The sequence below is a fragment of the Falco biarmicus genome, chromosome 16, assembly GCF_023638135.1.
Source record: "Falco biarmicus isolate bFalBia1 chromosome 16, bFalBia1.pri, whole genome shotgun sequence".
Lineage (NCBI taxonomy): Eukaryota > Metazoa > Chordata > Aves > Falconiformes > Falconidae > Falco > Falco biarmicus.
The window spans coordinates 5,511,870-5,524,929 of NC_079303.1; the positions used below are offsets into that span (position 1 = coordinate 5,511,870).

The 13,060-nt window shown below is 39.1% G+C and overlaps 1 protein-coding gene across 1 annotated transcript in view; it reads left to right on the forward strand.

The window, feature by feature from the left end:
- CR1 (complement C3b/C4b receptor 1 (Knops blood group)) overlaps positions 1 to 12,524 on the forward strand; it is an 89,479-nt gene extending 76,955 nt beyond the window's left edge. Inside the window, exons 84-94 of the mRNA XM_056361864.1 lie at positions 1,103 to 1,294; positions 1,515 to 1,611; positions 2,051 to 2,136; positions 2,514 to 2,720; positions 3,504 to 3,686; positions 4,667 to 4,855; positions 5,469 to 5,660; positions 5,978 to 6,004; positions 6,694 to 6,760; positions 8,592 to 8,697; positions 10,653 to 12,524. Coding sequence (XP_056217839.1) covers positions 1,103 to 1,294; positions 1,515 to 1,611; positions 2,051 to 2,136; positions 2,514 to 2,720; positions 3,504 to 3,686; positions 4,667 to 4,855; positions 5,469 to 5,660; positions 5,978 to 6,004; positions 6,694 to 6,760; positions 8,592 to 8,682 — 1,331 coding nt within the window. The 3' untranslated portion in view covers positions 8,683 to 8,697; positions 10,653 to 12,524. The remainder of the gene's footprint in view (positions 1 to 1,102; positions 1,295 to 1,514; positions 1,612 to 2,050; positions 2,137 to 2,513; positions 2,721 to 3,503; positions 3,687 to 4,666; positions 4,856 to 5,468; positions 5,661 to 5,977; positions 6,005 to 6,693; positions 6,761 to 8,591; positions 8,698 to 10,652) is intronic.
- Positions 12,525 to 13,060: the final 536 nt, after the last annotated feature.

A 13,060-nucleotide genomic window follows, 5' to 3' on the forward strand; every position in this document is an offset into this window, starting at 1 on the left:
GCACGCCGAGCTCCCGCGGCCTCCCGGCCCGGAGCGAGAAGAGGGCTCGGGCCCCGGGGGTGCTGAGGAGGCCCCGGGGGTGCTGAGGGGGCCCCGGGCCTGCTCGGCGAGGCGGTGGGGAGGGAGAGGGAAATGGCTTTCGGCGGTGCGGAACCAGCGAGCTCTCCGGGCGGCTGCCCTGCAGTTTTGGGGCGAAAAGGTGAGAGAAAGGTGGTGTCGCAGGAACAGGCGTCCTGGCTTCCTTGCTGGTTCCGACCCCGAGGTCGAAATTTCTTCCGTAGTGAAGAAAACGTCTGGTAAATCTCTACCGATTTGTAATGCACACAATAACGTAAATGGGTGGGGAAGGGGGATAATTGGCAGCGTGAAGGAGGTGATGGGCTCTGTCGTGTGAAGCCTTGCACAGGCTGGGTGGATCTGATGTTTGGATTGCAAGGTCTTGAATGTGTTGTTTTGAGTCCTCTAGCATGAAGGAGTCTTAAGTCTTCAGCACAAAGTGCCCCTCAGAACGTCCCTGGGTCTGTGGCTCAGTGTTGGATCACAGGATCCCAGACTGGTCAGGGTTGGAATGCACCTCTGGAGATCACTGGTCCTACCCCCTGCTAAAGCAGGGCCTCCCAGAGCAGGTTGTGTAGCTGGTTTTAAACCCCACTGGGGGATCTGCCTGCCTTAGGAAAGGGAATCAACCCGCCAGTGCGGCTGACTGGGTTTTCCTGCAGGGAGCTCCATAGGCGTTTCACTGCGGGTGGGCATACGGGGAACGAATCATGTGTGTAACTCCAGGAGTAAGGCAAACAAAATATGAACTGGAAGGAAATGTGTTGTCTAGGTAGAATGCTGAAGGAGAACTTGAGGAAACAGATGGTTAAGTAACCTGTATGAGTGTGGAGTTGGACATTGGATACAATTAAAATATAAGTTATATATTTAATTAGATTTCAATTTTTTAAGTTAAGAATGTCACCTCGTTGGTATACTGATGAGTCCTTAAAACCTACTGAATTACCCTGGCTTCTCTGCCGCTAGGCCTGGTTGTATCTCGTCGTATCTCTTCTTGTTGAAAACATTGTGGATTGCTTTTTCTTTCCTCTTACTCTGACAGACACCTGTGCGCCTCCAGATCGGCTGCCATATGCTGAGCTCCAGGAGCCTTTCAACACAATGAAGAGCTTCACTGTTGGAACCAAGGTGTCTTACACTTGCCGGCCAGGGTATATAGGAATCCCCAGAAAATCACCAACTCGTACATGTGGTGAAGACTTACAGTGGTCACCCATAGAGCAGTTCTGTACAGGTAATGTGTACATGAGCTCTTTCGCTTTTTCTCTTTGAAATTTTACAGTTTTAGTTGTTTTCCAAGTGAGAATTAGTATTCTGTAGTATCTAAACAAAGCTTGAAAAATGCTACTGATGGTAAGAGCAGTATATACCAAAGACTTAGTCTTTGTATATAACTGCAAAGATGCGGATTTTTTCTTTTTTTTTTCTCCCCCACCCCCCCACCCCCCCCCCAGAGAGAAAGTGTCAGCATCCAGGAGATTTAGAACATGGTTTTATTAATGTGACGGATCTTACATTTGGATCAAAAGCTACTTTTTCTTGCGAAGGAGGGTAAGTATTTTGATGAAGTTAATAAATCCTTTTTTTTTGTGTGTGTGTGTGTTTAGACCAGATTTGAACCAAATGCAAATTTTCTTATGTGGGTTCCATTCCAGTTCCGACTTGAAATGTCTCCTGAATTCCACCTGGAGCAAATGAAATGGCAGCTAAATTTGATTTGATTCCTGGGTTCTGCTTGCTGTTTGCATCAACCAAGGCTTAAGCTTTTTAGTGAGATTCTGCAGAGCGAAAACTAGAGTATTACCTCTAATGACTTCTTTTAATGCTCCTGTGATGGAGGGAATAAATATATGTATTAATCACACTTCAGTACTGTATTGAATAATGACCCTCTTGGCTGTGTGTCAAAAGCTATAAACAAAGTTTGTAGGTGTTGGAGAAATGAGAGACTTCTTAAGTTTCACCTCTTCGAAAATTTTTACCTGTCTAGATTCCGATTACGTGGAACTGATGAGATTTCCTGTGTGATTAAGGATAATGGTGTTGACTGGAATAGAGATCTTCCTTTCTGTGAAAGTAAGTAAATTACTACCGTGTGTAAGGTTGTGTTCAGATGGTGCTAGTTCATTTGAAAACAGCTATGCCATAAACCTTCCAGTACAGGAAATGGTTATTTATTTGAACTACTTGGGATGTGCCTGAGGAATGACCCCTGAAAAATACCTGTTATTGTGCTAATCAGCTCATATTAGTTAAAGTCAACCTCTTCTTGAAACTGAGACTCCCTATAATAAATGACCATCCCTAACTCTCATCTGTAACTGTAGCTTGTCTTAGAAATAGCTATGTGTTGGATTTTAAATGAAATTACTTGAAAATCAAGGCTCGCTATTTCTGAGGTGAACAAGGTAACAGCACAATTCTGTTGACTAATTTGTGTGATTTATTTCTAGGAATTCCTTGTGAACCACCTCCAAGCATAGCCAATGGGCGTTACACTGAAGCAGCTGGCTATGCTTATCAAACATCAGTAACCTATACATGTGATGATGTCCCAAAAGGCACAGATCCCTTCTCACTGATTGGACCAAATACTATTTTCTGCACATACAATGCACAGTCAAATGGAGTTTGGAGTGGACCACCTCCACAGTGTAAAGGTTGTTGGGATTTTTAATATACTTTATTATAGCCTATGTGACTCCAAAACTTCAGTATCTGTTCCTTTTTTGGAAGGCAGAGGGGGGAGTGGACTTTCCTGTAGAAAAGAAACACCATCCTCTGGTACTACATTTGATGTAGTTCCAGTGGTGATAACTGCATTGTGGGGATTGATTGATTGATTATGACACAGAATATGACTTAAATATAGGTTAAAACTTTAGATGTATGACTGCTGTTGGAAGTGACAAGGACAAAGTGAAGGAACTGAGAGACCATAAAGCCTGGGTAGCTGAAGAAAAATTGTGTAAAGAGCAAGAATGTGAGAAGTAGATTACAAATAGTAAGAAAGTAAGGAAGAACTCTTTTTCTGAACACAGCTATGCAAGCACAGAAAGAAAAGCAAAGCCCAGCAAGCATAAAGCCTTGCTTTGCAGACATAGGGAGGAATGGCAGATGCTTGCATGTCGTCATTTGAACCCTCATCAGTGTCACTTTGTTTTCTTAAATTCTGCCGCTGCACAGGAGTATTGTCTTTTGGAAGTGGAGAGTGATTATATCATTGTTACTATAATTTCTTATTTGACTGTGTACCATTACAACTCAATAGCTTAAACCAAGGACTTTCTCGACATTTAAGAGAATAACCTTTTTTACAAAGCCCCTCCAAACAATTTGAGGAATTAGATAAGGAGACTTAGGAGCAGTAAAAGGATGCTGTGTCTGTTGCAAAGATACTGTTAACAAATGTCTCAAAGCTGTTTTTCTTTTACCTGTTTCAGTGGTCAAATGTGAGAACCCAAGAGTTGCAAATGGCAAAAAAAAATCTGGATTTGGACCTTCCTATAGCTATGGGGACTCAGTTATGTTTGAGTGTGATCCAGGCTATTTCATGATCGGAGAGGAGATAATTACCTGTGAAGAAAATAGCACCTGGTCTCCTCCACAACCAACTTGTGAGAAAAGTAAGTCTTTACATAAGAATCCAACATTTTTATATGTTGAGAATGTTGTAAGTCTGTTTTAGCTAAAACTTAAGATCATAACACTGTAGTTGCAAATCAGAAGCTAAGGAAGTTGACATGGAGCCTCCTCTGTGGGCAGCCGTTTCAGGTGTTTGAGTGACTTAACTCGCTCTCATCCAGAACCTCTTTGGAGTTAAGTTACAGGCATACGTATAGAAGTTATGGCGCAGACGTGCTGTGGTAACGCTGCATGATAATAGCACCATGGTCTTTGTTCTAGTGATTTCATGTGTAAATAGAGGAGAAAATATGTGTTTCTGAATTCTGATAGAACTAGGAGTATGCCCAATGAGGAAACCCACAGCATCCTTCTAGAGTAATCAAAATCATTATGTGTCTGTGTTCTCTTATGCAGCTCTTCACACCATACAAGGTGCCTGGAAAGTAGGAGCTGTAGTAGGTTGTTAGATCTTGACCAGGCAAATTACTAAGTCTGGACTAATTTGCAAGGCTGGGGACATTGCAGGCATTGTTCTGTAACCTTTCTTCTTCCTCTTTGTGCCAGAGGGAGAAGGAATGTTGTTGCAGAGTAGTGAAAAAACTTTTTACATGCATACTCTAATGATGAGTTCCCTGGAATGAGAAGCGCTTCTGCAAAGCGTATGTTTGGGTGTTCCATAATGACTGAGTTTGATAAGGCATCTGGAAATGATTCTAGAGCTTACATGAACCAACAAATACGAATTCCTTAGCTACATATCATAAGATCATACTACTTTAGGGAATACCTGCAGTGATGTTTCTTTTAAAATCATCTAAAGGAAGCATTTATACTTAAAACTGTGGTAAAGTTAAACTATTCAAATGTGCTGATCTGTATTTCTCATACAAAGGCAATGTGTATTTGTGGAATGAGTTAATGAATTAGGAAATATTTAAAGTTTATTATCACTAAACTTACATTTGAATTCATGCATTAGTTACTCGAAGTATGTGTGATGCCCCAAAGATCACGCATGGAGCAGTGGTCCCAGCGAAGTCTGTATATGAAAGAGGAGAGTCTGTTCGCATAAAGTGCGGTGCTGACTGTGCTTTTCCCGATGGCACTGAAGAGATGACAGTAACTTGTCAAGGCCAGAATACGTGGAGTTCTTCACAAAACTGCATGTGTGAGTAAAACTCATAATTGGTAAAATCAAGGGCAGAGTGACAAGTTCCAAATGTCTTAGTCACATGCAGACGCTGAAAGTCAGAGGTCTGTCAGCAGGGCACCAACAGGTTATGTTAGTAGGGTTATGAGTGTCGTGGCGTAGAGTTTCAGCAACTCATGGAAGTGTTCAGCAAAGCTGGCATACTTGCTTGGTCTTTTGTTTTGTTTATGGAAATTGATAAAGTTCAAAAGCCAGTGTGAAGAGTCTGCTCTGGGAGTGTTTTCTGAAGATTTTTCCTTTGATGATGGCAGACTTTATTGTTGCCTCGCTTTGCACCATGTGATCACTTGTTGTGATACAGGGGTGTTCATTACAGCTGTTTGTCCTAACAAAGTGGAGACTTGTATTTCTGTTAATGTGTCTGAAACTTCTGCTGATGGACATGCATCTGCAGCCTGTAGGAAGCAGGAAGCCTTTGTCTTCAAGATTGACTGAGCTTGATATTTATGCAAATGTGGGGACTTTTTGATGGTGACTTCTTGAATCTGTTTCATGTACCAGCTCTGTTCTTGGACTTTATTTCTTTTTCTTTATTCTTTTTCTTTATTCTTTTTCCTCCCTCTCTTTCCAGGTGGGCCTAAAAGTTCTGGTGTCACTCCAGACATTGCTTATGGTAGAGTAATTGATGGACAAAAACCTTCGTATTCTGTTGGGGATGTTATTACGATTGAATGTTATGCAGGCTACACGTTACACGGTGAAGCTCGTATTGAGTATAATGGAGAAAACCAATGGATTCCTGGAGTGCCAACTTGCCAGTTAAGTAAGTATGAACTGCAAGAACTTCCACTAGAATGAAAATACATGTGACAGGAGCTTTACTTGGGGATGTTCTTTCATATTCAGGAGAAATAATCTAATGCAAACTTCCTTCTTTATTTTGATATAAGAAAAATAGGTTTTGATAAAATCCATTTAAAAATAGGAATATTTTAAGTTAAACAAATGTTATGATATAAACTGGAATGCTGCAATGGCAGAAGTGCTTGATTTGTTTGAAATAGCTTTGTGAATATCTTTACAATGTTTGAATAAGAAGCACATGTGTTCCTCTTATGATACTGATTCACTCTGTTTTAGGTGCATATATTGTGGCCATCATCTGTGGTAAGTATCTTACAAAACCTGAACAAGATACAATATGGGTTGTTTGTTTTTTACGTGGAATTGATATTCTGGTCATCACCTGTGACTGCAGTAATATATCACGGTTTTGGAGTCTTGGGTTTTTTTAAAAATGCTTGTCTACTTCTAAAGCTGCATAGTTCAAGAAAAGATTATTTAGCAATTATAGATTAATTTAACGTAAAATGTGTATTTTTGCATGTATGTGAAGCATTGGATTTCAAAGGCAGCCTTCCACAACTTAGTTACGTAAACTCTACAGAGCTTGGGTTTACTGGAAGCATGAATAAATAACTGTGTCAGTGAACAAAAGTCCCATCTTCTGTCCTTCCATTTGTTACTCAGTTGTGTAAGCCTACCACTTCCTTAAAAACTTGTGAAAAGTAACGTTAGGGTGTTGAGATACCTGTTTTGATGTTACTGAGCTGGTGGGGTTTCGCCATCTTGATGGGTCACTGTTCTTGGGCTGAACTGTCTTGAAGAGTCTTGAGTAAATACATATTTGTGAAATAAGCCATGCAAATTTTAAGGGCTTTTTGGCAGGGGGGAGGAAGGGTTGTATAGGATTGTGGGTGAAGACAGTGCTATTTCTGCTAGAAAAAATTGAGGCTTTTTTTGTGAGCTAGAGATGATCTTTATCACTCTAAGGCTTTCTTTAATTCTTTCTAAAGTGATTGTGGCAATTGTGGTGTTCCTGGCAGCCTTCTGGGTCTATAAGAAATTCTTTTCACAAAATGGGTGAGTAAGCCTACTTTTTTATTATTATTATTGCAAATTGCTATATGACTAAGCAAAAGCGGTGCTAACATGTATGTAAATTTCTTGAGCTTTATCTGCCCTTTCTTTTTCAAACGCCTGATGAGTGTGTGTGAGCTTATCCCAGCAGCTGATGGGAAGCTAAAGTGCCTAACAATGTACTTGACTTTGGTTTTGTATCTGCTATTTAGATAAACTAATTACCACTTGCACTAATGTCAGGGAAGGAAAACCCCTGTTCTTAAGCTTGTATTTGGCATAGGTAACACTTGCTGAGCAAAGTATTGTTTGCATCTGATCTAAAACATGTCAGTTTAGCTCTTAAAACCAGTGGTAGTATTGGCTTGTGTGGGCTGGTGGTATTTTATTGCTTGGATACCCTCTGGCATCACTAGATCTCACAGGCTTTAGGAGCTGGAGTGGTTTACATGAATTGGAAACCTTGGAGGTGGACGAAACAGCTTCCTCTCTTCTCCTTAAGATGTACCGATGGTAGTGGAGCGTAACTGGGGAACTGCTGTGTTTTGGCCCAGAAGCACCTTGAATAAAATAATATGGGTTTAGTTACAAGGAAAATGTGGGGGAAAAAAAGGTGTGGCCCAGACTGGTGCTCCTGTGCTGTTTAAAAAAGCACGTAGTCAGCTTTGCTACTAGAATGTTTAATGTGTGGATCTACTTCAGGTTTTTTCCTCCTTCAGCAGCAATGATTGGTGTCCCTCTGTTAAAGACTTGCAGTACCAACTGTAAAATACTAGATGTATAAGTGCTAGTGCTCTTCTGTTTTTAATGAGACATGCAGGGCCTTTTGAACTTTTATCTTGAAAATAACTGATTGTATGTATGTTTTTTCATGGAGGCTTGACAGGAGACTTAAATGCCTCTGTGCGTTGCTTCTTACAGTAATGTCTTGTTTTACCTTCTTGAAAAAAGCCCGTTTTGTTGGAGAAATAGTTTGTAACACAAAATACTGAAAATTCAGAGCCAGTTATGTGGTACATACGGAATGTTATGATAGGCATGTCAACTAACTGAATTCCAGCAGATTTTGTTAAAAGATATCTAGGGTACGTGAAGGAAAGAAAAGGGTGCTTTAAATGAAGTAGATTGGAGGAAATATTCCTGCAGTTCATATTTGTGATGAAGTACATGCAGTATTACTTGGGAGAAGCTAGCTTATGTCCAGTTAGGTTCTAGCCTTAGTGTCTTCCACATACAGTACAGTATCATTACAAGGGCTGGAGCGGCCCTGTAAGCAGAGTGGCTGTGTACCTGTGTGTTGCTGAGCAATTTTAATGCTTTTGTGCAATTGCTTTTCATCCATGATTTGGATAATCTGCAACCTGGATGGCCAAGTAAGTGTACATGGGAGTTACGGTATTAGGGTAGCACTTTCTGCCTTCCTCTGTGGAGGGATTTCTCAGGATGTAGAAAGGAGGAGGGATCTAAATCAACATCATCAAAATTCAAAGAATGTTATATTCCTCAAAATTTTACAGCATGAAACATCTTACTGTGCCCAATGCTTTCCTTAAGCTTCTTCACTGTGACCGTCTATCTGACTGTTAAACCTCTTTCTTATCTGAAAACCCTTACCTAATCTCCTTTTAAGGCCTAGATCTTCCTGTTTAGTTTTCTGGGTTCTTGATGTAGCTGAGCCTTTGTAACAACTGTTGTGCTTCCAGTACCTCATACCTGCTGGGTTGTTGTCTTCAAATTACAACAAAAATCTTTGCTTGCCCTCTCCTCCTTGTGTGTTTAATCTGCCAGTTTTATAGGACATTCAATTAGACCTTTTTCCCCTTCTGCTGTTCAGCTCGTATACAGTTGATGAGAATTGCAAGGAAACATGTATTTTAAAAACTAATGTACCAGCTGAGATGGAAGAAACCGCACAAATGAATTAATTGAATCTTAAAAAGGTATACACTTTCCACTTAATTTGGACTTTTGCAATGAAACTTAAGTGTCGTCTTTTTTTTTTTATGGTTTACCTAGAATTTCAGAAGTGTGGAATCTAGCTGTGAACCTGTTTCCTATAGGAAAGACTATAATAACTGTTCATTCATTTGGGGTGAATAGGGTATATTACATAAAGAATTATCATTCAGTATTGTAAATGATAGCTTCCAGTGATTGCATATCACGTATCTTTCTTTCGGGTTGTCTTTAAAGAATGAGTGTCCTATTTTTCTGTAAGATAGAAACTATACACACGCTCAGCAGAATGTTTGCACCTGTTTCAGTAATGTGAAATGGATTCCAGTGGTGTGTTACTTTTGTTAGTTAATAATACAATTCCCTATAATTAGAAGACCGTTGGAGCTGGAAACCAGCTTCGCTGCATTACACGGACACTAGAATTTGTAAAGGTAGTGTGCATCCCTTCAGAGAAAACCAGATTACATGGCTCTCACAATTACTGGTTCATCTAGGTTTTCAGCTTTCTATAAATAAATAAAGGTGCAAACAAGGTCTGTTTTTTTTTTAAAAAAACTTTTTTATGAAAAGGTGATTTCTTTTTCAAATTCAGAGTTCTGTAGCCCTAAAAAGGGTAAAAATGTAGTTGCTTGTTTAGAACTGATGTCCTCTCCTATATTGTAAACTAGTGCTTAGTCCAGCAGTCAGATGCATTCGATGATGGTTACGATTGCTCCTGCACTTGTGTAGGGTCAAATTAGCTCTTTCAAAAACCTGACTCTTCAAGCTGTGTTAAACAGAACAGATTTAAGACAGGACAGCTTACTTTGATTGTTCCTTGTTAGTATTTTGTTGTTACTTCTTAACAGTGAAGAGTTTGCACTACAGATACTTTTGTGAACTAGTATTTTCATTTGTGTTGCTTTTCCCTGTTGCACAAATTCTGAGAAGGTTATGGTCGAAATGTTATGTCTCTTATTCTAACTTAATGCAAGGGTCTTTTCAAATGGCTTGATTTTATTTAAAGAATGAGTGATTTTTCATTATTTTTCATAAGTTTTAGATGGTATATGTGAAAATTAAGCTTGGAGTTTCTTCCAAAATAATGCACGGATTAAGGAATATCATCTTTGTCTCTGACATAAGGTGTTTCTAATTGAGATAGGATTAGTTTTCTGGGTTAGTTTGGTTTATTTTTGGAGAGAGAAAAAAGGAATCAAGACATAGAATAGAATTGTTAACTCCCATTTTACCTTCTGCACATGATGATGGTAAGAGAAATTCATGGTCTGGTATGCGTACACACTGTTAACCCCAGAGTTTTTCTTATGGTATCTAGGACACTCCTTAGAGTAATAGTGCAGAGTTTTGGTATGGTTTTTTTGTGGTTGGTTGGGTTTTTTTGGGTTTTTTTTGGTTTTTTTCCTGTAAAGCAAAAGGAGTTTTTCAAGAACTTGAAAACATATATATGGATGTAATTATGAATTCTAATCCTCATATGTTTAAATATTGTAAATCTGCTCTTAGCAAACTAAAAAAATCAAAATTCTCACTAATATTCAGCTTCTGGTTATAAAATATGTACTAAACATACTGTATTTAAAATGAATTATAAGGGATGCTACTGATGTCGTCTGGAAGGTAGTTAGGAATCCTGTAACTGTTCTGTCTGTTTTCAGTGTTTGATAGTATGCAGGCATGGTCTGTTCAGCACTTGAAGAACATTTGATCCAAATGGATCATTTCTACTCTGTGGGTCATTCTTAACAGTCTAGTGGATGAAATGAAGCAAGTGTCTCCTCAGTCTAGCAGTTGCTTAGTAAAAAGAGGGCAAATAACAATTTAGTTTCATGACTACCTGTTGATTTAATGATAAAACTAAGGATGTGCTTTCAGAATAAATGTAAAAACTATTTAAATGTAAAATCTCTGATTTTACTTGTTTTTTTGTTTGTAGGAAACGTGACAGCACTCCATGTACTGCCGAATATAAGATCTGTAAAGCATGAAATGACCTTTTTTTTGGGGTGGGAGGGAATTTTGCAGTTGAATATACCTATCAGAAATGGAAAATGATTGCACTTGCATTGAGTTTCTGTAGATTAATATCTTGTGCTGTGTCTTATACTACTGATTAGTAGGGTAAGAATAATATATATCTGCTTTTTTTTACGGGCCACTTGTCTTTTCTGTGTATGTGAAATGGTTTTAAAGTCACATACCTATAGCATGCAAGAGTGTCTGTGTCGGCGGGAGTACTGGACTTATCACTGTCATAGTACCAGCTGCTGCCGCCTGCTGCCTTCAGTGCTACTTCTTTCCTTACAGAAGACTATCCAGTGTTAGTTTTGCTCACTAAAATCCAAATGTGCTTCTCAGTCATTTTGGTGGTTCTGGTGGTATAAATTATTCTTTTGTCTCTTGTATTCTGGAATGTTTTATTATTAATTTCCTTAAGAGATTGGTGCCACTTAAGGCTATGTCTTTTTGAAACGACCACAGTTTAGATCTTTTATATACTACCTCTTTGTTTGCCAAAGTTGGTTTCTGTATATCTAATGAATTAAAGCGTGCCTTTAAATCAGAGTTTTTTAGCTTTTCTGTTGCCTTTAAGAAGGAAAAAAGCCATATATATTTCTGGCTCTGTGATATAGTCCCAGAAGGACTACAGTGGATTTGTGGGAATGGAAGACTGAAGGTTTCTATAGCGAAGGTATCCCCTGTCTTTGAATTTGTTGGCCTATTGACAGAAGGAAAAAACAGTGGTAGCCATCTCCTTTCAGGAGCACAGTGTAAGTTCCTTAGGATACTTGATTTTTATTGAGCCTTGATGTCAGTTTTGGACATAATTTGTTGCTTTTCAGGATAAGAAAAGGGTGCTGTGTGGATCTAGCTTCGCTTTTTCACTTGAAATATATATTCCACATAGAGCATTTAATATTTCTGTATACAGACTATGATGCTAAATCTAGCTCTGTAATGCTAGATTTAGCATCAGGTAGCTGTTGAGAAACAGAAGCCTTTCCCTGTCAGACTCCCTTCCCTTTTCACGTTAAGGGAAGACCAAACCAGCTTAGTTGCGGGACTGGATATGCTGGCCGTTGCAGTAGATGTATCACTCTTGAGGTAGCTGCTTGCTTCAGGAAGTGTTCTAGTCAGGACTGAACTCCAGGAGCTCCCATCACTGCGTTTGCCATGAGTGGAGACTCAGATGTGCATTGATTGCTGTTACTTTAAATGCATACTCGTTACTTCTAAATTCCTTATTAAAACCAAAAGCTTAATTAGGGCGGGTTTTGGCTTGCTGAATCTCTGAGTTTGCTGTCAACATACAGGCAGCTTGTAAGAACTAGTTTTCTCAGAAAAAACAAATTGCCTCACTTCAGATGGCTGAGGCAGCATTTAAACTATTCCTGCTTGTCTGTGGATGGTTGGCACTGCTCTCCCCTGGCGTGATCAGATTGTTTGAGTAACATAGAACTGTTATAGGGCTTTTTGGGACAATCCCAGCGGTTGTATTGTTACAGTGCATAATAGTGTCTCGTTATGAAAAAGGGGTTTTGGCTATGCAGAATGACTTGCTGTTCATTGCCTAGCCGATACCTAGTTTGATAACTGTTTGTAAACACTGTGATACTATCCTGAATTGAGCGTGTTGGTCATTAGCTAGTTTGATTATGTATGGCATCTTCAATGTTTTAAAATATGCTGAAACGCACTTACTGCTGAAGTGAAATAACTGTAAAAACTGGCTTTATTTTTACATTTTTTTTCCCGGATGTAAAGACCAGTGATGACTTGTAATATTACAAATAAAAATGTTAAATTATTTAGTAGTAAGTGTTTGTCTTTCATTCGTCATGTGGTAAGCAGCTCTTTTCCCATTATTCTTAAGATGATTCTTCACGTCCCAAACTTGCATTAGGTGGCAACTGTTGAGATTGAAGTTTGCAGTTTGTGCACAGACTTACTTAATGGTAGTGTAGAGAATGTGTTTTGGTGTTCTTTTGGAATTGCAGAGAACTTCCCAGACCCTCCAAAATTTTAGTGTTCACTCCTGAAGAACTTGGTAAAAACTTGATGGAGGAGAGGCAGATTGTCATGTGGCTGTTCTGATATAACACGAAGTCAAGAGCAAAGCTCAGAGAGTTCTGGCGTTTTTGTCCAGTGTGTGACAGATGTAACCCTTAGGGAGCATAGCCTAGGTGTTTCTAAGTAACATGTTAAGTAGAATGTGATTATTTTTAATTGTATGAGATTCAACTCAAAATGTACTTAATTTTCTTTGCAAAGAAATGTGTGGCGTCACCTGCCTTATAGAATGAAGCCTTTCAGAGAGTGGAATAGAAAAATAACTAATATGCT